The sequence below is a fragment of the Lycium barbarum genome, chromosome 2, assembly GCF_019175385.1.
Source record: "Lycium barbarum isolate Lr01 chromosome 2, ASM1917538v2, whole genome shotgun sequence".
Taxonomy (NCBI): domain Eukaryota; kingdom Viridiplantae; phylum Streptophyta; class Magnoliopsida; order Solanales; family Solanaceae; genus Lycium; species Lycium barbarum.
Window position 1 is genome coordinate 17,497,025 of NC_083338.1, and position 25,285 is coordinate 17,522,309.

General features: G+C 35.4%; 4 protein-coding genes and 1 non-coding gene across 9 annotated transcripts; 1 reads left to right on the top strand and 4 right to left on the bottom strand.

Annotated features, from left to right (window-relative positions):
* Positions 1-3,930: 3,930 nt before the first annotated feature.
* LOC132626273 (UBP1-associated protein 2A-like) lies at positions 3,931-8,838 on the bottom strand. Of its 5 annotated transcripts, none has more exons than XM_060341085.1 (5): positions 8,456-8,838; positions 6,850-7,654; positions 6,307-6,676; positions 5,636-5,670; positions 3,931-4,525 (listed from the first exon to the last, which is right to left on the bottom strand). In XM_060341085.1, the coding sequence occupies exons 1-3, from the start codon at positions 8,741-8,743 to the stop codon at positions 6,318-6,320; spliced, it is 1,452 nt and encodes a 483-aa protein (XP_060197068.1). In that variant the 5' UTR covers positions 8,744-8,838; the 3' UTR covers positions 3,931-4,525; positions 5,636-5,670; positions 6,307-6,317. The 5 variants fall into 5 exon arrangements, with proteins under 5 accessions (XP_060197068.1, XP_060197066.1, XP_060197067.1 ...); XM_060341084.1 differs by lacking the exon at positions 3,931-4,525 and adding an exon at positions 4,764-4,915; XM_060341083.1 differs by lacking the exon at positions 5,636-5,670.
* A 312-nt stretch (positions 8,839-9,150) lies between these two features.
* Positions 9,151-9,253, bottom strand: LOC132629497 (U6 spliceosomal RNA). Its single transcript, XR_009578272.1, has one exon. It is a non-coding gene; the product is annotated as a U6 spliceosomal RNA (small nuclear RNA).
* Positions 9,254-11,447: 2,194 nt separating this feature from the next.
* Positions 11,448-14,965, top strand: LOC132628415 (uncharacterized). The gene is made up of 7 exons (XM_060344198.1): positions 11,448-11,508; positions 11,914-12,466; positions 12,631-13,181; positions 13,250-13,839; positions 13,999-14,367; positions 14,735-14,803; positions 14,855-14,965. Exons 1-7 carry the CDS (start codon positions 11,448-11,450, stop codon positions 14,963-14,965), a joined length of 2,304 nt encoding a protein of 767 aa, XP_060200181.1.
* A 699-nt stretch (positions 14,966-15,664) lies between these two features.
* Positions 15,665-16,550, bottom strand: LOC132629368 (uncharacterized). Its single transcript, XM_060345038.1, has 2 exons — positions 16,122-16,550; positions 15,665-16,008 (listed from the first exon to the last, which is right to left on the bottom strand). Exons 1-2 carry the CDS (start codon positions 16,271-16,273, stop codon positions 15,738-15,740), a joined length of 423 nt encoding a protein of 140 aa, XP_060201021.1. The 5' UTR covers positions 16,274-16,550; the 3' UTR covers positions 15,665-15,737.
* Positions 16,551-17,212: 662 nt separating this feature from the next.
* Positions 17,213-18,798, bottom strand: LOC132629369 (uncharacterized). The gene is made up of 6 exons (XM_060345039.1): positions 18,632-18,798; positions 18,502-18,534; positions 18,291-18,401; positions 18,008-18,209; positions 17,816-17,908; positions 17,213-17,691 (listed from the first exon to the last, which is right to left on the bottom strand). Exons 1-6 carry the CDS (start codon positions 18,746-18,748, stop codon positions 17,255-17,257), a joined length of 993 nt encoding a protein of 330 aa, XP_060201022.1. The 5' UTR covers positions 18,749-18,798; the 3' UTR covers positions 17,213-17,254.
* Positions 18,799-25,285: the final 6,487 nt, after the last annotated feature.

Genomic DNA, 25,285 nt, shown 5'->3' on the forward strand with positions numbered 1-25,285 from the left:
AAGATTTAAGTTATTCGAACTTTGAAAATTGGCAGAGGGGCAACACCAGTTGGGGGGCGGAGTCCCAGCAGTTAATTCCGTGCCTCCAGTGGTTCCCAATGAGGCTGCGGGAGATGCAGCCGCACCAGCTCAGCCAGCGGTAGTGCCAGTTCCGCCAGGGGCTGCAACTGCTCCATGTATACCAGATGCGATGGCGCAGGTGCTGAATTGGCTGTATGGGTTGGCACAGACAAGGGTGATACAGGCCGTTCCAGCAGGTAGGGGCGCAGGGATAGCAGCCCTAGGTCCGGCTAGAGTTCAGGCTCCGGGAGTTCGGCATACCGCAACAGTGGCACCTCGCTTGGATGAAGTTTCGGGGTTCGAGGTATTTTCGAGTCCAGTTACAGGGCCGATGATGACCGGTGGGGAGCATGATTTAATTTGGAGGTTCACTAAAATGAAGCCACTGATTTTTTATGGTACTGAGTCAGAGGATGAATGCGTACGAGTTCATCATAAATTGTCATGAGAGGCTCCATAAGATGGGGGTTGTGGACAAGTATAGTGTTGAGTTTGTAACCGTCCAATTCTTGGGTGATGCCAAGTTGTGGTAGAAGGCATATGTGGAGTGCAGGCCAGCTGGGTCACCTCCGTCAACTTGGGTTCAGTTCTACTTAGTGTTTCTAGATAAGTATGTCATACGTACTCTGAAGGACAGAAGGAAGGATGAGTTTGCTTATATTGATCAGGGAAACTCATCTGTTATCGTTTACGAGTCTCGTTTCCATTTTTTATCCTGATATGCTCTTCAGTTGTTGCGTACTGAGGAGGAGCGGATCAGGCGATTCGTGAAGGGATTGAACACTGGAGTTCAACTATCAGCTCTTCATCTTGTAGCCACTGGGGCTTCATTACAGGAGGTAGTAGAGCATGTCCGTATTGCTAAGGCGTTTAGACAGGAGAGTCATGCAAAGCAGGTAGAGAAGAAAGCCCGAATGGGTGGGAATTTCAGCAACTCTTTCTCGAGGGGTCAGAGTTCACAGGTGTATTCAGGACGTCCGATTCAGTTCGCTATACAGGTGTCTGTTGGAGGCCCATCAGGGGAAAATTATCAGTCTTCAGGTGAGCATGGGAGTTATACTGCTTCATCAGCTTCTGTTCAGCGACCTAAGCTGGACCGTGTTTATTACGAGTGTGGTAAGGTAGGTCATATTAAGAGTTTTTGTCCCAGACTCAGACAGGGTGGACAGGGGACTCAGTATCAAGCTCCCTAAGCTCCATTTGCACCGGATAGAAGAGGTAAGGACCGTGCACCGGCGGGGCGGGGCGGCCACACCACTGGTGTGGGTGGCGCTCAGCCTAATTGAGATGGACCTCAAGCAGGCAGAGGCGGACAGCAGCCTGACAGGGGCGGGGCTCAGACTGGATAGGGTAATCACGGTGGTTCGCAAGCTACAAGAGGACGAGGTCACTTGTACGCTTTTCCAGGTAGACCCAAGGCTGAGGCCTCCGATGCTGTCATCATAAGTACTATCTCAGTTTATGACCGGATGGCTTCTGTTTTATTTGATCCGTCCGGGTTCTACTTTTTTATATGTTTCTTCATATTTTGTTGTGGGTTTGGATATAATGTGTGATACTCTTGATGCCCCTATTTATGTATCTACTCCGGTTGGGGATTTGGTGGTGGTAGATAGAGTCTACCCTTCTTGCGCGATTACATTATGGGATATAGTACTCGGGCGGATTTGATGATCCTAGACATGGTAGATTTTGATGTCATTTTGGGCATGACTTGGTTGTCCCCGCATTATGCAATTCTTGATTGTCACTCTAAAACTGTTACCTTAACTATGCCCGGGGACACCTAGACTTGAGTGGAAGGGTAACCTTAGTCTCATCCTTAAGAAAATCATATCCTTCATTCGTGCTAAGAAACTGGTGGAGAAGGAGTGTTTAGCTTATTTGGCACATATCCGTGATACCAGCGCAGATACTCCATCTATTGATTCGGTTCCAGTAGTACACGACTTTGCGGACGTGTTCCCGCGGACTTGCCAAGTATGCCACCTAACTGTGATATTGACTTTCAGATTGATTTAGACCCTGGGACTCGTCCTATCTCTATTCCACCCTATAGAATGGCGCTAGCAGAAATAAGGGAATTGAAAGAACAGCTGCAAAATCTTTTAAGCAAGGGGTTTATTCGCCCGAGTGCCTCTCCTTGGGGTGCTCCTGTGTTGTTTGTTAAAAAAGAAGAATGGGTCTATGCATATGTGTATTGATTACCATCAGCTGAATAAGGTAACTATCCAAACAAGTGTCCTATTCCTTATATTGATGACTTGTTTAGATCAGTTACAAGGAGCTTCTGTGTTCTCTAAAATTGACTTAAGGTTAGGGTATCACCAGTTAAAGATTCGGGCAGAGAATGTTCCTAAGACAGCTTCCAAGGACCAGGTATAGGCACTATGAGTTCTTGATTATGTCTTTTGGGCTTACAACTGCCCCAGCTGCGTTCATGGATTTGATGAACAGTGTTTTTAAGCCTTTTTTAGACTCTTTCATAATAGTGTTCATTGGTGATATCCTGGTGGATTCTAGAAGTAAGGAGGAACATGAGAAACATTTGAGGATTGCTCTTGGGGTATTGCGGGAGAAGAAGTTGAATGCTAAGTTCTCCAAGTGTGAATTTTAGTTGTCTTCTGTGTCCTTCTTGGGTCATGTAATTTTAAGAAAGGGTATTATGGTTGCACGGCAGAAAATTCAAACAGTCTGTGAATGGGCTAGGCCCACATCAGTAATCGAAATGCATAGTTTTGTGGGTCTGGCTAACTATTATCATCGGTTTGTGAAAGGGTTCACCTCTATTGCTTCTCATTTGACCCGTTTGACTCAGAAAGAGGTACTATTTTAGTGGTCTGATGAGTGTGAGAAGAGCTTTCAAAAGCTCAAGACATTGTCAAATATAGTGCCTCGTGCATATATTAACCCACAACGTTGTCATAACATCTATATGTGTCTGTCTAGAACAAATTCTTTTTAAGTTGTTGCGGAACGGTTCTTCTAAATTCAGGCACGACGTGTAGTACTACAAGAGGAGCAAAACGAATTAAGATTAATGAAGATATAAAGCCAGTATCGCTAAGTGGTAAAATTTATGTAATCTCACAATTTTATTTTATTTTGATAATTTAATCATTGACACAATTTCATTTTTTCTTGAACCATCTATTCTCGCATTTTCTATAAAATCAATTCTTGATTTACCTTTGTGTTTTCATGCTCAGTTGCTTACTGCTAGTTAATCTTGCAATTTTTTGTAAATTTTAATCCAAAGAATCAACAAGTGGGTTCTTCAAATTTACCACTTATTTATACCTGGTTTATATCTTCATTCTCTTTTTGCAGTAGATACTAATGACTTTTACTAACGAACGATGTAGGATAGCAGAACAGAAATCCGAGTCCTAATTATAAAAGGTATTAAAAGAAAAACTGAACTCAAAAGAACCAAGTCTATAAATCTTTGTTTGAGGTCTTGTTTTGGCCAGAATCTCAATCAAAAAATTCAAACAAAAGTTTAAGAAATAAGTTGCCAAACTCCTAGTTTTAAAACGTAAAAACAAACACCGCCAAGTTCCTACCCAAGAAATCCACTGATGAGAGAATAAAATATACTAGTCGATGAAATTCGTTTGTGTTTGGTTAGTATTTTTCAAAAATATATTTCACCAAAAAGTATTTAACTTTTCAAAAAGGAAATTATGAATATCCCTACTGTTAATTCATTTTGCGAGCTTCAACAAACATATGAACATTGTTGTCAGCTTGTTCATGTGCTACTCATCCAACCTTGTTTTACTATCACCTTGTCCCACATCCAACCAAATACCCAAAGAAAAATCTTGGTTGACGACCATATAATATCGCAATGCTAAACGATCCAAATGAAGAAACTCATAACTAGAGCACAGAAGATGTTAGAGCTATTAACCTGCCTTCCCTTGCCCCAATTCTAACAATATTTCAATGCTAGTAAATGTGATTCAAACCTAGAAACTCAAAACTACAGTGACAAACTTCCATGTTAGAAGGTGATTAGAGATCAAGAGAAGCAAAGCCTAGCTCATCCCACTTTTCATAGTTGATTTCTTATACATCCATTTTCCTCAGGACAAGAACATTTACTTCGTTCTTTCCCCAACTTTGATGAGTACGAAGCAAACAGAATTCTACTCAACCAAATCGTCATGCTGGTTTAGAATTGGGAGAAGGCTTCTCCATGACAGAACTGGAAGTTATCACCACCTCATGCCAAAAATGTCATGTCCTATATGCATTTTGCCATCATTCTATAAAATATCAATACAACACAAAGTCCTCAGAGTAGAAACAATACTAAAATACTGCATATCTGACCGGGCATCCATCTTGACCAGACTTCTACTTCAAGTGACAGGAGAACCAGATCAGCCCCCGGATGCAAAACATCAGAGCTACAAGGAGTGTTTCTTGCATCATACCCTTGTTTGGATTCCACCCACTTCATGAATGTTACAAGAAAATGTTAAAGAGATCAAGGATAAAAACACTCCCTCCTCCCCTCCAAAAGATGGGTATTTTTAGATTTAAAATCAACAGAAACTTTGGCAACCAGCCCCCATCCGACCAAAAAGAAAGAAAGGAAAGAAAACTCTCGAGTCATTTTGTTCAGCTGTTGATAAACCAATTTCTCCAACCACCATTTTATTTTAAGTTAAAAACAAGCCAAAAATCCACTGTGAATCAAATCTTCTACCAAATATCTGTATAAAAAATCAAGTGGTTGCAGTGTGGAGATCAAATCAGCGATCAATCTATATATAAAGTGCACTCTTAAGCCACAAGCATAACAAGCGTCAACGAAGAAAAATTGGAGGAAAACAGAAGACACCTGCAATGAAATGCCATGAACATCACCATCTACCTGCAACAGCTACATGATAATCCTTGCAACAAATTAGCTGACCATTCGATGTGCTCATTATGTTATATATTTGAACCGAGAGAAAAGCAAAAGTTGCTTCTTGAGACATTCCAGTGTTTTGTGGAGCAGTAGAAGAAACCATTCAGAAAATAAGATGTTTGAAGTTGGAAAGACATTGCTAAATATCTAAAATACCAGTGAGACATGGGTAGGATACCCCTACCTTCTCAATCCTTTTAAGAGAGGAAAGTTTAGTGCAAAATACTACATAGTGTTTAAAAACATTCGCCAGAATATAAGTACTTGAATAAAAGAAAAATACACATTGAAGATTATGGTCTTTAAACAAAAGGAAACTTTTGATAGTAAAAGACTTCATTTGGAGAGTGCCCAGAACTTCAGAAGAATCACCAGTCCAAAACTAAAAGTTTGATGCATTTATGAAGGAATCTGCACATAGAATAGGTAAAACATAAAAACCTAAGTAGAAAAATATTTTTAGCAGAAAACACCCTGAAACGCAGTTAAAAAGTAATACTTTCGGAAATCTGAAAGAGAAGTTCAAAGATATTGCTTTTATGTAAGACAGAAATTTAACACAAAAATATATGGTAAACATAAACAAACAAACCCAATGAATATGAGCTGCAAAACTTATGAACTAAGCAACGAATAAATAAATTTTACCTTCCTTGGAAGTACAACCATTGCACTACTGATACCTGTGTCCAAGACAACAGTATGGGAAAAAAGAGAAAACAAACCATAAACATTTTTATGCAATTCGAAGTTAATCTCTTTTACAAAAATCTTCTATTTTCGATAAAGACAATTTGAGGTTACCCTATTAAGATCTCTCTTTCAGTAGTACAAAATTGTCGAAAAATAACAATCAGCACTAGGCTACTAATTACTATAGCCAAGCTTCACATGAATAACATCTCATCAAAGACTTCCTCCAAAAGAGGAGTTAGACTAGGCCTCCATGGAGTAAGACAACATATTTTTCCTAGATTATCGGATTTGAAAGTATTTTCTACGCCAACTAGATTCTCAGATTTGAATGTATTTCTAGTCTCCCTTGCAAATTAAGTAAATGTCTAGCTGGTTGGATATTTACTCAAGTATGCTTTACACACATTGCTTACAGGTACCCCCAGCCTTTTAAACCACCGAGGGTGCATTACATTTAAGTTGGATATGACATAACCTAGAACATGCTACAATCCCTTAGTGTAGATGCATGCAAAGAAATCAATCATTAATCACAGGAACCAGTCAAGATCGTAGTAAGAAATATCATGTGAACTATGTAAGCGATAAAAAGCAACACACAACGCGCGAGAAAGAAATCACACCTTAAGTTTTCCTAGTGACCTCCATAGCCTGAGTAAGGTGCACCACCACCTTGTGGTCTAGCACCACCCTGCATCTGTGGGTTTTGGTACTGCATCCCTGGCTGAGCTCCATAGCCACCAACAGCACCCTGGGCACCATATCCTGTTGCATTGTTCATCGCCGGTGGCACACCCTGAGGATTCACTGGCCCACCAAGACCTCCAAGCAAATTCCCAATCCCCAAATTAGCTCCTTGGGTAGCTAACAGGGCCGTCAGTGCCTGCCCAAGAGCTGGGGTCACAGCTGCAACAGCAGGATTGTATCCCACAGGTGCAGGCCCTGATGGCGCCATCAAATGCCCAGTTGATCCTCCTGCACTGCCACTGCCACCTGAATTTTTTTGGATAAAATAACAATTAATCAATTTTATGAGAAAATCAATGATATTAAACAACATACCCAGTGGAGTATACAAGTGATATTCAACAACAACATATCCAGTGTGGTATACAAGTGATATTCAAAATATAGAAAACCTACACAAAAGTACAGTTCTCCAGTACCTGAATATTTCCCCTTCTTGGCAGGATGCTGATAATACTGTTGTTGATGATGATGCTGAGGGTAATGCTGTTGTGACTGCGGCTGGTGCTGCTGATAGTAATTCTTGTTATGCTTTGGCCCATCAACCGCCTTCTGACAATGAAGTGTATGCCCTTCAAAGCTCTTATGTGGCTCCTCTAATGCCTTTCTTGCACTCTCAACACTCTTATAAACGAACAAACAGAACCCCTTAGGCTTCCCAGTTTGCTTATCCAATCCAAGTGGACCTTCCTCAACTTCACCAAACTTTGAGAAAAACTCCAACAACTTTTGAGGATCAAGATCAGCAGCCACATTGCTAACAAAAATCTTCCTTTGTGTATACTCCGAAACCGATGGAGCTGCAGCAGTAGGTGGCGGGGCCGGGACAGGCCCGGCAGATGCCAGCTGGCAAGAAGTCATTCTTGTACCAATTTTCTTCTGTGGTTCAATCAAAGCTTTCCTAGCACCACTTCGATGTTTAAACAATATAAAGCCATAACCTTTTGATTTACCCGAAACCTTATCAGTAACTGCTTTACAATCCTCAATTTCCCCATACTTTCCAAACACACTAGTCAAGGTTTCGGCCGTGGTATCCCAACCTAAGCCGTGCACAAAGATTTTCCTGTGTGCCGGATCTTTATCAGCCAATTTTTGAATATTTTCTTTGAAATCAGGGTATTTAGCTAAAGCTTCTTTGATAAGAGCTGTAAGTTGATCCTTTGTGAAAGGTTCTAGAAGCTTCTCAAGTGGCTCATCTTCCAAATCCTCTTCATCCCCTTCCTGGTGGGTCCAACAAACAATTAATTATAACAATTATCAAAATTCTCCCAAAAAGGGGAACTTTTTAAAAACGTACAGCCCAACATAAAAAAAAAACCACACCAAGTAGCCATATGTTGAGTTTATACAATATAATACAACATTATACCTGGGAGGAAAGCATTACACATATTGTAGCAACCCAGTATAAAAGGTGTTTATACACAAATATGGGCTAAACCGGGTAACAAACTCAAAATATGGCTAATGCATGTAAATATTTTCTCTCCAATTGTAATTTACCCAAAAGAAAAAATAATAGACTAAGATTCTAAATAAAGGTTAGGGTTAATGGTCCCTCAGTTATTTGGTAATTTACCCCCATGATATCTTACTAACCACATTAAACCTTCAATTAGCTGAATTGTGCACTTTTGATCCCTTCGCTTGTCCATACTCAAACTCTAGTATAATTATTAATCATTCAACCACTTAATTATGTTAAATTTGTACTAGCTCATATTTAATGGTAATACAGTTACAAGAAAATAGTCAACTATAACATACACTTTGCTTTTTAGTATGTCCCAAAAAGAATGATACCTTTACTCATTTGGCAACAATTTTACTTTAAACTTTACATTTTACACGTAACAACACAAAAATCTTTGACTTGTTTAGACACGAGATTCAAAAGTTAGTGCCCAGTCAAACTATATAATGTAAATTGGGACGGAGTAAAAAGATAGGGACCAAAAACATAATTTACTAATAAATTAGGGACCAAAAGTGTAATAATCCCTAAAAGGATAAGGATAATACCTTTTTAACCTCATCGCCACCGTTAAGTTGTTGTTGGTCGTTAACAGACTTAACGGCGTCGTTTCCAGATCCAGGTGTTTCTTCTTCTTCATCATCGTTATCTTCATCTTCGGGATCTGGTTCTTCTTCGTCTTCTTCTTGTACTGTCTCTTCTTCTTCTTCTTCGTATTCTACTTCTTCTTCATGTGCGGCCTCGGGTTCGGGTTCTTCAACAACATCGGGTTCTTGTTTAATGTCTTCAACTGATTGTGTTGATTCTGAAGCTCTGGTTTTTCGCTTTTTCGCCATGGTGAAAATACTATTAGAGAGAGAGAGTGCAAATTAGGGGTTTCTGATTTGGGGGCTAGGGTTTCGGTGGGGATAGAGAGAGGATGATAAAGTGAAGTGGAGGCTGATATTTATGGTTAGGGTGGTGTTAGGATATGGGTATCGGGTCGGGTTTGGTAGAATTGGTTTTGAAAATATTTGAAATTTATTGTGCAAAAGTATCTGTTTAAAATTAGTATCAATTGGTTCTCATTTAATCTTTGTAATATATAATAATCACTGAATTTTAAAAATAATATTGTAGAATTCAAGTGAGCATATTCGTGAATAGACAAAACTAGAAAAAAAGATCGAGGAGGAAAAACAAATGGAAAGAAGATAAATTATGTGTAGCTTGGAGATTAAAATTTAATTTTTTTTTTAATTGAAAAACTTTGAATCATTTCTCGATTTGTGCATGTCATCCTTGCGCAAGGATCATGCTAATCTTCTCTGTATCGTTCCAATTTTATCAGATGACGCCAAAGGGACAGATTAGAATTCAAATTTCTGTGAAGGTAAAAAGATATTAGTTAATGTTTTCCTTCTGTTTAATTATTGATGGAGAAAATATATTTGATACTTATGTTGCGAGAGGAACAAGTTACGGTTTACTCAAATAACACTATTATAAATAATAAAAATATTCATATTGAACCAAATATATAAAACTTTAAAATAAAAAGATAATCAAAAGTTGAACAAAAATAAAAAAAATCAATTCGAAAAATATAAGTGTTTAACAACACTCGTTCAAAATCAAAAAGGATAAGTAAGTCATTTTACTATAATGTGACTTGATTCTAACTAAGTAACAAATGAAAGACTTGATTAAGTGATAATATAGGTAATGCAACTTGATTCGGATTCGTGGATTGTGGTTTGAAATTTTGAATTGACCGATAGCTAATGAAATGAAATTTTTAGATGAAAAATAATGCATAAAATTACTTGAAAGAAAGTTGTCACGAAAGACCTATAATGTCTTACAATTCATGCAAATTCTGTAAAGATAGAGCACCACAGAAGAAAAAGATTTGTATAGGCACATACAGATTCAAGATATGAAGTTTGTGTGTTTCTACAACGATCTCAAGTTAATATATAATAATAATTGAGTTCATCGTCAAATATTAATAATTGATTTCGTAGTACATACACTACATCTAGACAAAAGTTACTTGATTCACGTGAATTCATAACTTAAAATTTGCTCCGCCCTTTCTTGTTTTTTATTTCAAATACTAGTTTTTGGGCGCATGCTTTACGTGTGTACTTATATCAATAAGTATGCATTTAAAAAGTTGCATGAATATTGTTGAACACTGTGCTAAGTTATGAAAATGATGAATATTGATCGTATTTATATAGCTCAATAAAAAAAAGAAATCTTGCCCCACGAAAGTCCTCAACTATCTTATTGTAATTTTCATCTTTGCCTCGAATGCTTTATTGTATTTTCTGTCAATGTCTCTAACTACTATAGTTAATTAATAGAAAAGGACCAAAAATGCTCTCAACGTATTAGAAATAGTTTAAAAATGCCCCCTTCCACCTATTAGATCAAATTTGCCCTTCCTTCCACCTGTTGGGGTTCAAAATGCGTTTAAGAGCCCGTTTGGATTGGCTTATAAGCTGTTTTCAGCTTTTTTGAGTGTTTGGCTGGCCAGCTTAAAGTCATTTTGTGCTTAAAATAAACTCAAAAAAATAATTGGGCTCATTTGACTTAGCTTATCTAAAGCAACTTATAAACTGAAAACAGCTTATAAGCCAAAAAAAATAAGTTAGACTACCCCAACTTATTTGTTTTTAGCTTATAAGCTACAAACAACTTATATGCATAAGCCCATCCAAACAGGCTATAACATATTAGAAGTGGCTCAAAATGCGTTATTTTAAGTGCACAAATTGGGTTAAAAGTATTTTATCGCTTAGCTGTGTTAATTTAAATTGGGTTTCGTGTGGGCTGGGTCATGAATGGGTCGGGTCAATATTTTATGTGGACCAATAAATAAAAGGGAAAATGACCTAATAATCCTACTTAAGACTCTATTACAAAACATAAGGATATTTTTCCTTATTTATAAAACATACTAACAAAATTATAAAGTATACCAGATTTGGGCTTAATAGGATATCCACAATTTTGGGTTCTTTTTTGGGCAAAGTACATATATATACATCTTTAAAGTAAATATTTACAAAACGCGACGACAGTTTTCAGTTTACAAGATATAACAGTACAATACTTACAAACCTATACAAAACCCAATTAGAGGCCAACCCCACGGAATCATGCACGCAAATACCGTTGCTTCCTACTCTTCCCATAATATCTCCCTCGATTTTTCTCCCCCAATTTCGCTCAATGTTTTCGCCCTATCTCTTCAGTTTTCATTGAGGATTCGAATGTGATTGAAGAAACAACTGCAACGTTGATAAACAATCAATTCCTCAATCAAAAACCATTGAAGTATCAGAAGTAATACAAATTTCGAGTTCCAAAACAAAAAAAGGAGCAGGTATTTTCCTTTTTTTGTTGTTGATATTTTGTGGAAGAATACAATCTGATTTAATAGAAGTCGATTGATGCATCAATTACCTAAACAAATTATCAATTATACGCGATTGAAATTTCAGAAGAACCATTCAAAATCGTACGGATCAAAGCTTTATTAGTGTAACAATGGCGGATAGCACAATGCAGTCAATAATGATACAACACAGTGGAAGATGGGACGCATCAGGTGAATATATTTGAACTCCAAATACATTATGTTTTGAAGGCAATTAAAAGCATGTAATCTCGTGCATGAAAGAATTTGTATGAAAAGTTGTATGAACTTCATATAATAAGTAGATTCTGTAGTAATATATCGTTTTTGTTCAGGAAAAATTTGTCTATTGGAGTATGTATGAATTTTGGTTGAAAGTTGTATGAACTCCGTATACTAGGTAGAATCTGTAGTGTGGAAATGATTTTGTTCAGGAAAAATTTGTCTATTGGAGTATGTATGGATTTTGGTTGAAAGTTGTATGAACTCTGTATACTAGGTAGAGTCTGTAGTGTGGAACTGATTTGGTTCAAAAAAAATTGTCTATTTTAGTATGTATGAATTTTGGTTTAAAGTTGTATGAACTTCGTGTAACAGGTCGATATGTAGAATTCAAAATTGAAGGAATCCAGTACGATTCAAATTCGAACTATAATGGATTGATTTCTACAATTGCTGCTCAACTGGGGATAGATACCACAGTCCAAACCATAATGATTAAATACATTGCTAGTGACCGATGCCCACCAATGATCATACACAACGACATGGGTGTTTGGATATATTTAGATAAAAAAAAAGAGTACAAAGATTTCTTCAGTAGGTTTCCTTTATGTATCACATTGGAGGATAGTGAAATGGAGGGAATTGAATTCCATCATGATGGTGAAAGTAGTTCCAGTTCAATAAACAGGGGTCGAGAAATTCAATCTTCATACATGGGAAATATTATTGAACAGATTGATATGGCTTCAAGTGAACATATTGAGTTGTTGGATAGTTGTGAAACTGAAATAATAAGCGACCCTCGACATGAATTTGTTGTGGAAAAACAGATTTACAAGGATAAAGAAACACTCAATGCGGTTATGAGGCAATATGCCTTTATGAAGCAGTTTCAATTTCGGGTGAAAAGGTCTGGTACAAAAAGGTACGAACAAATATTATTGTTTATTGTAGATAAATAAAAAATGTATGAAGCATGTATGTATTTAAATCACATATATAATATAGGTGGGTGTATGAATATTGTATGATGTATGTATAAAAATGTATATTTTTCAATGTTTCTGATGTGTACTTCTTCATCAATAGCTATCATCTCGTATGCCCTGGTGACAATTGTTCATGGTGTTTCAAGGCCTCAAGTCTAAATGAGTCAAGGCTTTTCAAGATTAGGAATTTCTGTGATGTGCACACATGCTTGTTAAAGGATAGAATTTATGAACAACGTCAAGCAACTTCCAATGTCGTCAGCATTATTATAATGGATAAGTATGAAGATCCAAAAACAATATACACACCCAAGGATATATCTAGGGACATGAGGAAACAACATGGTGTAACATTGACCTACATGCAAGCTTATAGAGCGAAGCAAAAGGCAATGATTATGTTACGAGGGGATCCCACCGACTCGTACAGTAAAATTCCAGCCTACTTATACATTTTACAGAAGACATATCCGGGATCGGTTGTAAGATTGGAAAAAACAGAGGAAGACCGTTTCTTGTATACCTTTGTAGCACTGGAAGCTTGTATTAGAGGATGGGAGTATTGCAGACCTATAGTGGTGGTTGATGGAACCCATCTTAAATCAACTTACAAGGGGACTATGCTAATTGCTTGTACATTGGATCCAGGAGGTTTGTTTTTTATCTTTTTTTTTTTAAAAAAGTTTATAACTGATTGTATTATTTGTGTATGGAAGCAGGTAGTATACTGCCGCTTGCATATGGTATAGTTGATTCCGAAAATGATGCATCTTGGACATGGTTCTTTGAGCGGTTCAGGGATGCTTTTGGTGAGAGGGAGAACATGTGCTTTGTGTCGGACAGGCATGAAAGTATATGGAATGCGAGTGCAGCAGTGTACCCTGGGCTGCCTCATTATGCCTGTATTTGGCATTTGTGGAACAATTTAATTAAGCAATGCCACAGAAACAAAGAGCAGATGAGGAAATTATACTATGCAATGGCTAAGGCATACACCCTCCAAGAGTTTAACGAATGCATGGGAAGGGTGACCAAAATAGATAGGAAGCTGAGGAGATACTTGTTTGAGATTGGTTATCATAAATGGACACGGATACATGCAACAGTAAAAAGAACATGGACACAGACTTCAAACATAGCTGAATCTATAAACAATGCTACAGTGAATGCTAGGGAATTGCCGGTGGCAAAATTATTGGATTTCATGAGGGAATTGGTTGAAAGATGGAATGCGACGCATAATGAAGAAGCAAAGAATACATTCACAGATCTTACTAAAAAGTATCAAGAAATTATCAACAAGAATGGGGTATTATCACACCGTATGACTGTAAGATAATCCATCTGTTAACTTATATCCTTTTTTTTTTTCTGTCATATGTATGAAAACTCTATAATATGTGTATATATGTTGTATGTTTAGTGTATAATTACTGAATTACTTGTACAAATATAATTTTGATTGCAGGTACGAGCTTCCACTGAATTTCTACATACAGTGATTGATGGTGTTAGGAGGTTCACAGTGTGTCTTCGAGCTAAGACGTGTACTTGTGGAAGATTTCAACTGGATGAGATACCTTGCGGGCATGCTATGGCTGCTATAGTGTATAGGCACCAACATGGAGCGGAATATACCTCTACCTACTACAGCAATAAGAATTTCCTAGATACATATGCAATACCAGTTGTGCCTCTTCCATGTGAAAGTACATGGGATATACCGAGGCATGTAAAGGAAGAGATTGTGTTGCCACCAGATGGTAAAAGACCACCAGGAAGACCAGCTACCAAACGAATGAAACCATTCCACGAGGGGAAATTTAAGAAATCAACAGTAACATGCAGCAGATGTGGTACAGAAGGCCACAATAAGAAGACCTGTAGCAATATTCCAAAGGGAAATTAAATAGTCGACAATGTTATGGCGGTGATATTTTTTTTAATGACAGTAGAAACTCTGTTTTTTTTCTTTTTTAGTAACAGTAGAAACTGACTCTGTTTTTTTTTTTTTTTAGTAACAGTAGAAACTGAGTACAATTTTAATAATAATAATGTTGAAAAGTTGATATGAATTTGGTTATCAACATTACGTGTTTGGTTTTGGTTGGCTATAATAAAATCTTATAGTTTGTCTGCAATATGTATGGTTACTGTATGAATAATGTATTTAACAGGCTGATGTATTGTGGTAAATATGTCAGAGCTCACATTACCTGTGGTTTGTTGGTGGACTCACTGGCTTTCACTTGTATCTAATAAGCACCAATCAGGTAAGTTGCTTTACCTTGTATTCATGTTGATAGAATTGGGTTTTACCACAGGAAGGCCTTTTGTGTTTTGCCTTCTGGCTGCTTTTATACCTTTGTTGGACCCATGAATATGCTGCTGTTCCTTTAGCAGAATATGATTGGGACCTTTTGATTCCTTTTTAGTGACCTTATGATGCAAGGAAAAGAGGAGGAGCCTAATGTACTACTTTCTCTGTTCCCATAATTGCTTCTGCATTTTAGTATACTGTTGGACGGGAGGGTAGGGTCAGGTTAGTGTTTTATGTCTTCTTTTTTATTTCAAGTTGTTCCTTCGCATTTATCTATAATAGATGCAGGCAGTTCTGGTGAAGGTTTTGGGCTGTTCTGATTTAGGATAAACTGCACTCTGGTTTTCTTGCTTTTCTTTCCTTCTAATCATTTAAACCAAATAATCTGTTTTGGTTGGGTGGTCATGCATCAGGTTTCTTTTAGTCAAACTACTGTCTATATAAGTTAAAGTAAAATAACTTTTAGACAAGGTGTCTTGCTGTGAGATCCCACGCAAAGCTTGACACCTAAATATGTCAGAGCTCACATTGCATTATTTTCAATTTGGCATTTCTTACAATCTGCAGAACCTGAAGCAAGAGCAGCTACACGATTCAAAACGCCTCTCAAACCAAATTGTATGAAAGACGTATCAAATATGATTAATAAACTCAAAGATTCATAGCAAGATGAGTTACAATATTTGCATAACAAAACAGGCAAAAACTTAAGATGGATCCCAACAAAATGTATCATAACCACTGAAAGATTCATAGTAAGTTGAGTTACAATATTTGCATAACACAACAAGCAAAAACTTAAGATAGATCCCGACAAAATGTATCATACCCAGTCACCAACAAACTATGTTTTTACATCAAACGCTACAAACTAGTAACTCTAAAAACTAATTTTTCACTTTTCGTTTAGGTCTCGGTAATTTTTCCCACTGGGGGACAGGTTCCTTGCGAATTCTTGGCCCACCTAATTTACCGGTAACCAATCCAGTGGCTTCACACTCACTAATAGCTCCAGCATCCTGCTTTTGCCTTGCATAATCCCACAGTAGGGCACCATACCTACTACGGTGAAGATGATGATCGAACTCGTCCTTTGGGATTTCCAAGATGCCTTGGCTGATATATTCAGCAAATGCACATACATAGACTCCACAATCACTGAAAAGAAAATGATAATGGAATGTATGAGAAAAGAATTTTTTATGTATGAAAACTATCAACAGATGTTAAAAATTGCAAAAGACCATATTTCATAGAATAAATATACGTACTTTGATTCCGGATCTTGTTCTGGCAAATTCTCCACGAAGACATAATCCAAAGGATCAGAAACACCCTTCTCAATGTATTCTATGTTATTCTTCCAGTCTACGTCATCCCTTTTGCCATAAAATCCAGTACTGTTAAAGAAGAGTGGTATCATTTTTGCCAGTTTTTGAACAATTTCTCTAACCGCACGAGTGTGCGCTGCACCTCCCGGGAGTGAATCATAGACATAAAGACACCTGCTTTATATAGATAAAACAGCCAGCACCCAATGATGTTTCTGGCCTACATTAATCGGTATGAGCACATAGTCGACTTTATCCCAAGCGATATTTGCAAGCAACTTATACCCACGGATAACTTGCGCGACATCATGTTCTGGAGTGATCAGACTATGATCATTATGGTTATCCTTGAACTGATTGTAAATTAACTCAACCCACGACTTGAAAAAAACATCAGTCGTTACGTATCTGACTGGATTATTTGGCCCATACTTGGCCTTTTTCCTCAGGTAATACATAATCACATCAACTTGCTGAAAACAAGTCAATTAAACTATGAATCAAATTTTAGGATACCACATTTCATACACATTCCATACATATGTCTGTCTACTGTCTTAGACGACATAAAAGAAAAACCACATTCCATACATATTACATACACATTCCATACATATGTCTGTCTACTGTCTTAGACGACATAAAAGACAAAACCACATTCCATACACATACACAAGACACATAATAAGAAGAAACCAATCTTTAACAAAGAGCAATCAACTATAAGACCCGAATCACATTTTTAAATTATTCAAACAGTGTCAGCCCACACATAAGAGACGAACCACAATACAAAGCTCGTAGGACCAACAAAATATACACATGAATGACCTAAAGAAGAATATATTCAGACTAGTTTCAATACATATTTCATACACTGTGGAAGTCAAAAATCATAGTCAGACAATTTATAGGTTCAAGACAATGTACCGAGTCTTGCCAACACTTTCCAGTAGTCAGTATAGTGTGGAACCACTCCATTTTGTCGATTGTATCAACTCCCATATTAAAAGGATTCACAATCTTATTGGCCTTTTTAGAGAACACTGATTCCCTGCAAAATAACAGATGTTTTAAAATTGTAGAATAACATGTGTTAAATAAATAATTCTCTGCAAAATAGCTGATGTGTTCAATACAGACCTCCCATGTCTTGTAGACATTTTCGATTTCACCCAATCCTTAAATTCGGTGATCAGATCATTGTCAACATCAAAGCCAATGCAATTTGTGAATGGGTGTTTAATGTGAAAGTATGTAGGAGAATTGATTGTGCTGCTGCCGCCTGAACTAAAATCAGTGTATGGTGATTTACCATACGGTCCAGGATTTCTATTTCTTGCTTGTTGTTCAGGTGTAACGATGTCACCACCTTTGGTTTCAATCGCTACTATTTGAGACTCGGTAAATGGAGGCATTTCAAAATCATCAAGGGTAGGGGTCTTAGTGGCAGAATTGCCCAAAGCACCCAACTTATCAATGCCAGCAACCACATCATCTAGATTATGTTCTGTAAAATTTGAACATTTAAATTTCATATCAAAATCTTAACCAAATCATTTAAGATGTTATCATGTAAAATGTATATTTGTTTAATGTATATAGTAAAAATGAAAACTGAGTGGTCTCATTACCTGAAATCAGAGTATCAATAGGATGACTCTTCAATTCGTCTGGGTCAACTATATATTTATCACATGCTTCACCATCTCCAACTTGCTCACCAACTTCATGTTTCACATAAAGGCGTAAGTTTTCTTATTTTTCTACATTTTGCATACATTCACATGGGTCTGAAAATGTGTAAAATATAGAGGAAACTATACCTGGAATAGAAGCATTAATCCCATTCTTCAAAGCAGATGCATCTACTACAATGTGATTGGATATTTGCTCACTTACATCCTGCCCACCAATGTCAAAATCACCTATCGGTTCATCAAAATGAAAATATAGGTTGTGCTGAAGTCCATCATTCTTGTTGCTTGTCTTTGGTTCTTTTGTAACATCCTTAACACTGCCAGACATCTGTTTATTAAGATATGTATAAACACATTTAGATAGAAAGGGATAATACAAAAGACATTAACTCAAATTTTGATAAATAACCTTAGCTTCAGGAGTTTCAGTTTGCCTGCCAAACATGGACTTTAGATCTTTAAGTAAATTCATAATTGACTTGTCCATGTAGTCTTTCATGTCAACAAACTGTTCACCGACCTGGGATAAAAAGGAAAATATGACAAGAAACCTAAGCTAATCTATATACTACAATGAGAATAAAATTATGAACTTTGAAAATTATATTAAACTTGTCAACCTTTTTCTCAAATGATTTAAGATCTTTGCGGACCTGAAAGATGTAGAATAACATTAATGAATGTCTTAACCACAAATACAACTATTTCATAAAAAAAATATGAATGCAATTAGTGAAAACACATGCTTACATTTGCAACTTCCTTCTTCAACGCATCAAATTCAGAACCACGTACAGAGGGACTCGACTGTGTGGGATCCTGTGGTTCTAACACATCTTTGACCGCTGTCTCTTCTGGAAACTCCATAAAGTTGATAGCTACCTTCTCCTCATCTGTTGGGAGAATGTTGGTAAAAACCAGCTACCAACATTTTAAAAAATGTATAAGCTGACCAGTTAGCATGTATAAAAAAAAGAATGAATGAAATGTGTATGATTAATGTATGACAATCAGTTAGCTTTTATTGTTACCTGATTGTTGTACTTTTTGAACATCCCTTTCTTCAGATGGGCAAAGTAGACTCTTTGCGAAGTTGTTCGCCAATTAAAAATACGAGGGAAGTGGTTTCCAATACGGGTCGCAACCGTAGGATCTACCTTCGAGCAGCATTCATAAAACCATACTTGAATGGCCAGGGGAAAACCCTCAAACCTATAGTAGGTTGGATCATTCGCCAACTTGTGACTGATTGAAGACAACAACGCTTTGAAGCAATCATTTCCCCATGGATAATTCATATATTCTCCGCTTTCAACCAAGTCAAAGTGTAACTTGGGAACAAATGCTCTATTACTCTCAGTTGAGAATAAGAATGTGTTGATAAAATAAAGTACTGCTATCTTAAAAGCATCAGCATCCCCAATTTCCTTTTTTTTTTTGTGATGAAAAATCTCAATCAAATCATTTTTCGGCACTTTGGTTAGTCCGTTAAAGTACATATCCATCAGTCTGTTGGGGGAATCGGGGTCCGAGACAAATTCGTTGTCCATGCCACATTTTAAACCAGTCACAATGGCAAACTCTCTAATGCCGAAATGAAGCTCTTTCCCATTCAAATTGATGATAAACATATCATCCCTATCATGCTCTGTCTCGGCATACATCAGGCATCGAATTAGCTGTGGCTGAACATTCAGCTTTGGCAAATCCAGAAATAACCCAAAAGGGGACTCCCTAAACAGCTTCAATTGCGCGACGTTAAGGCGGTCCTCAACTTCAAGTGCGGCTTCCACGTTGGTGTAAGAACACCAATGAGTCTGTTTCTGAATATATTAAATAAGAGATAGTTACAAAAATGAAAGCATACATAACTATAAAGCGAGTCAAATCATCTAAATATGAGATATACCAAAGTCCATACATATTTTATACACCAAACTCAAGAATCCAATGACATATCTAGACACATTATATCCACAAAAATGCATTACAACTTTATAACTAAACATGTTACTCAAAAATCTTACAGTCAGCCCACTTTTCATACATATTTCATACACCACCAAATCTAGAATTCAGTATTTGTTCTCTAGATAAATTGATAACTTAGGAACAGAGAACACAAAAAGGGAATTGCTGATCATGAGGCCCAACGGTCAATGCAAGACCACAAAAAGACACTTATCATACACCAATTTAATTAAATCTAAAACAAATAATTAGACATTAGCCACTTCTTTTCAATACTGAAAAACCAACTCAAAACACTTTCCTTACATTTTTCATACACTACCAATTCAGAAATAAAGTTATACACAATTGTTTAAGAGAAATCATACAGTCAGATCACTTTACATACATATTCCATACACCTCCGGAACTCAAAAAAGCATATAAAAAGACCAATCAAACCCTTTTTATACCAAAAATCATACACATGCAAGTAACCAAATATTCAAAGACTAAAGTGTAAATGCTTTTTTATACCTTCTTTGTCGGGTTGTTTTTCTTCCTCTTTGATGTTTCACCTTTCTCAACGTTCTTCCTCTTTGATGTTTCACATTTCTCGACTTTCTTCCTCTTTGATGTTTCACCTTTCTCGACTTTCGTCTTCTTTACTGTTTCACCTTTCTCGACTTTCTTCTTCTTTACTGCACCACCTTTCTCAACCTTACCTTTTTTTGGCTTCAGGATGCTCAGTTTCTTTTTCGAAATCAGAGTCGTCAGTGACTTTTTTTGACTTACAAGTTGACGTTTCTTTTCGCTTCCTTTTGGAATCATTCCGGGGGGTTGATTTGATTTCAACAATAGTGGGACCAACATTACAAGGATCGTTTAGAACTTTCGTCCTAACTTCATTTTGAACAAACAATCCTTCATCATCATAATCTTGCTTTTCCCTTCCTCCTTTTTTTACCGGGGTTTGAGTGAGTAAATTGAAGTTTGGAATTGACCCTACTTTCGGGCTTGTTAGGGGCCCCAAAAATCTAGGGCTTTTGCGCATAGGAGAATTTATCGAATTGTTTTTACTCATTTTCACAAAAAAAAGGGACTGGAATCACAACAATTTAAGTTGGTACAGAATGATGCGCACACAAAACACTTGGAAAATACGAAGTAGAAACCCTAAATAAACCGTTCAAATTGACTGAACAAGATGAAATTGATTGAAATGAAGATAGAAACACATCAATATATATTCGAAACTAACACAACAATAGATGATTGAAACTATATGATTGAAATTAACACAACAATATATGATCGAAACTAAAGGAATTGTGAACCCTAGATTACCTTTACTAATCATGAAATGGAACGAAATAGAGGAAAATGGAATGGAGAATCACACACATGCGCACACAAAAAAACTGGAAATACAAAGTAGAAACCCTAAATAAACCGTCCAAATTGACTGAACAAGATGAAATTGATTGAAATGAAGATAGAAACACATCAATAGATATTCGAAACTAACACAACAATATATGATTGAAAATATAATTGAAAGTACCACAACAATATATGATCAAAACTAAAGGAATTGTAAACCCTAGATTACCTTTACTAATGGTGAAATGGAACGAAACAGAGGAAAAATGGAATGGAGAATCACACACTTTACATGTACATTGCAAACACAGTAGAGAGAGAGAGAAAAAAATTGTATGAGATGGTGGGTTAAGAGTAGAGAGGGAATATTGCAGAGGAGGAAGAGAAGCATTCGCAGTTGGGCTAAGATAAAATGCCAAAGCCCAAAATCGCCCAAAATCGTGGTGCGGTACTAAAGCCCAAAACGTGGTACAGTACTAAAGCCCAAATCCGTCATGTTTCGTAAATTGTCGTTATGTTCCGTAAATAAGGAAAAGTATCGTTATATTTTGTGATAAAGAGTCTTAAGTTGGTAGTCTATATTATTTTCCCTTCTTTTTTAAGGAAGAGAATCTGATTTTCAAATGTGGGCTTAATTTTAGGATATTTGTCAATCTTCTTCTTCTTTTCAAAAAGATTTTTCCCTCTCTCCCCCTTCTACAGCTGTTGATAAACACCATTTTCAAACCTAAAATTCATCTTCTCTCCTAATATGAATGGTTTCAACTTCATTGACGAATAATTCTCCACCAATTTTAACATTTACATATACGTTTTTTTGCCCTTATTAATATTCATATATCCCCTTTGCAGGTATATAATAAATCTCCCTTCTTTTTGGAATTATCCAATAAAAAATGGAGGCATGGCCATACAGGATAGATTATTATAGTCTTCTAATGGTCCCAATTAATGAAGATGGAGGCATGTCACAGTTTTATTTCATTCGATCTCCCCTCGTTACAAAAACTAGTATACGTACCCGCACGATGCGCTGAGAATATTAATTATTTTTACAGTCAAATATTTTATACATATACTTAAGAGCCTGTTTGGATTGACTTATAAATGCTCTTAAGCTAAAATAACTTTTAAGCACTTTTACAGTGTTTGAGCAAAATTAAAAAAAAAAATGCTTTTAAGCACTTGTTTTAAGCTAAAATAAATAAAAAACCATAAGTTAGAATTCCTACCCGTCTAAACAGACTCTAAGTCTTATTCTATCATATATGTAAATGTTTATTATTATTGCATTATATTTATTATTTGATACATTTCATTGCCAAATAACTTTTTACTAACTAGACTCATATTTTTGTTCATTATTTCCCTTTTAATAGAAAAATATGATTTCTCTTATTCTTACACTTTATTTATTTGTACATTGTCATTCTATTTCTTGGAATTCTATTACTATTTAAATTTGCTAATAATAATAATTTTGAGTGTTTTTATTTGTGTTATATTTTAAATTGAATCAAAGTATAATTACATTAAATAATATCCTGTTTATACATTATTTTTTCTAATATGACATCTTACTGAGTTTTTTACCATTTGATACATGCAAAGTTCTTTTATTATTTTATCATAAAATATTGATTTATAATAATTGTTAGTTTCGTATTGCGTTCAATAAGCAATTACCAAAATTTCCTATTTGAGAAATTTAATTATATTTTCTTGCTTGAAATTCTTTCATTCTTTAATTATTTTTAAATAAATATATTTTAAATATTAATATGTTGTCATTTGACTCTATCTATTATAATTTTAGTTATGCGATTTTATTTAGAGTATGAGATTTATCAATTTTCAAAGTAAGATAAATTGCTTGTTTGACCAAGCTTATTTTTCTCAAAAATTGCTTATTTTTAAAAAGTGAGGTGTTTGGCCAAACATTGGGAGAAAATAAGTGTTTTTGGAGAGTAGCAGAAACAGTTTTGGAGAAGCCAAAAAGTAGTTTTTTCCCCGAAGCACTTTTTTAAAATTACTTTTAGAAAAATGCACTTAGAAACACTTTTTAAAAGTTTGATCAAACATCAATTGTGCTCAAAAGTATTTTTTAAATTAATTAGCCAAACACAAACTATTTCTCACAAAAAGTACACTTTTCAAATGTGCTTTTCAAAAAAAGACATTTAAAAAAGAAGTAGATTTTAGAAGCTTGGCAATATTACATACTTATGCTTGTCCTATCTTTGTGTTTTAATTAACAAATGACCAAAATTTTAGAAAATATCTTTTTATGTTAAGATATACATCAGAAATATAAAACATCAAAGTTACCACTACATATGTTCTGAATGCTAAAGTCCACGGTTCCTTGCTTCGCTTTACCTTTTTTATAGACACATCAGTGAAATTGAAATTGAGACATGTAAAATCCAAGTAATTAGTGGTTTGTGCAGTTATATTTTGAATTTGAATGGCATTATCTAGATGCTTTTAATATTATTATTATCTAATTGTTTTGCTTATTTTACTGTTACATTTTGAATTAGACAGGTACTATCTATATCTTCATGACTTCATTGTTAGATTTTGAATTGGAATAGTATGTTCACCTAACCTAATAAATTTACTAATAGATCTAGATTTGGTTAAAAGCAAATAAGAAAAGTCTGCTAATGCTACAACAGTTTTTATGTCCTGTACTTTACAAACACGGTTACTAATTATTAATTAATTTTTTTCCCTCTCATGTATTAATTATTACTGTAATTAGGTAATAAGTCATATGTGGTCTTTTCTAATTATGCCACATGGATGAATTAGTTATTAGTTAATAGGAGTAGTTAATGAGTAGTTAATAAGTTACATGTGGCTTTTTCTGATAACACCACTTGATTTAATGTGGTGCTTTTTTTCTTGGTTTTTAATAATATATAGATATAGATTTATACATATTTATTTTCAAGTGTATAAACTTTGCATGGAATCTGATTTGTATCAATCACAGATTTATTATATATATATATTTTCTCATAATTTATACACACGTTTATCAGATTTTATACAATTTGTATGTATTTTATCATAATCAAAATATACATACAACTTTTATACATATTCGTACATAAAAATTATAACGAATTTATACAATTATACATATTGCATACAAAATTTATACATATTTATTTTCTGGTGTATGAACTTTGTATGAATCCGATATGTATCACTTACACAAATATGACGAACTTTATATGGAATCTGATTCATACTGAGAAACGGATTGTGTATGAAATCTGAATGAGAGAAGAACCGATTAGAATGGACTTTTCGAGCAACGGTTGGAGAAAATTAGCAAATAATATCTCTTTATTTTGAATGGAGAGAGAAAAGTGGATAAAACAAGGGAGCAAAAGTTAGAGAAAATCAGGGAACAATATCTCTTAATTTTGAATGGGAGAGAAAAGTGGATAAAATAAGGGAAGTTTACTTACTGTGTTTTATTTGCCTCTTTTTAATTTACCCGATTCGTATAGATTTTGTAAGAAATCTATTGAAAATCAGGGAACAATATCTCTTAATTTTGAATGGGAGAGAAAAGTGGATAAAATAAGGGAAGTTTACTTACTGTGTTTTATTTGCTTCTTTTTAATTTACCCGATTCGTATAGATTTTGTAAGAAATCTATTGATATATTTGGTAAACTGAAGAGTATCGTCATGTTTTGTAAATATACTTTCTTACTATGTACATATACGTTTTTTGCCCTACATAAAAAGCACTGTTTAATTAAAATTTAATTAAATGTCATATAATTGTGTCGTTAATGAGGGATAATTTTAAGCCTGAAAATAATATTAGGAGCAAATTGATCCAATTGGTGGAAGGCGGGCATTTTAGAGTCACTTCTAATACGTTAAGGGCATTTTTGACCCAATAGGTGAAAGAAAGGGCAAATTTGATCCAATAGATGAAAGGAAAGTATTTTTGAACCATTTCTAATGCGTTGATAGAAAAAGAAAGCTAAATGATAAGATCGTAATACTAAAGTTTCTTTGAGATCATCCAAAGCTTTGTTAT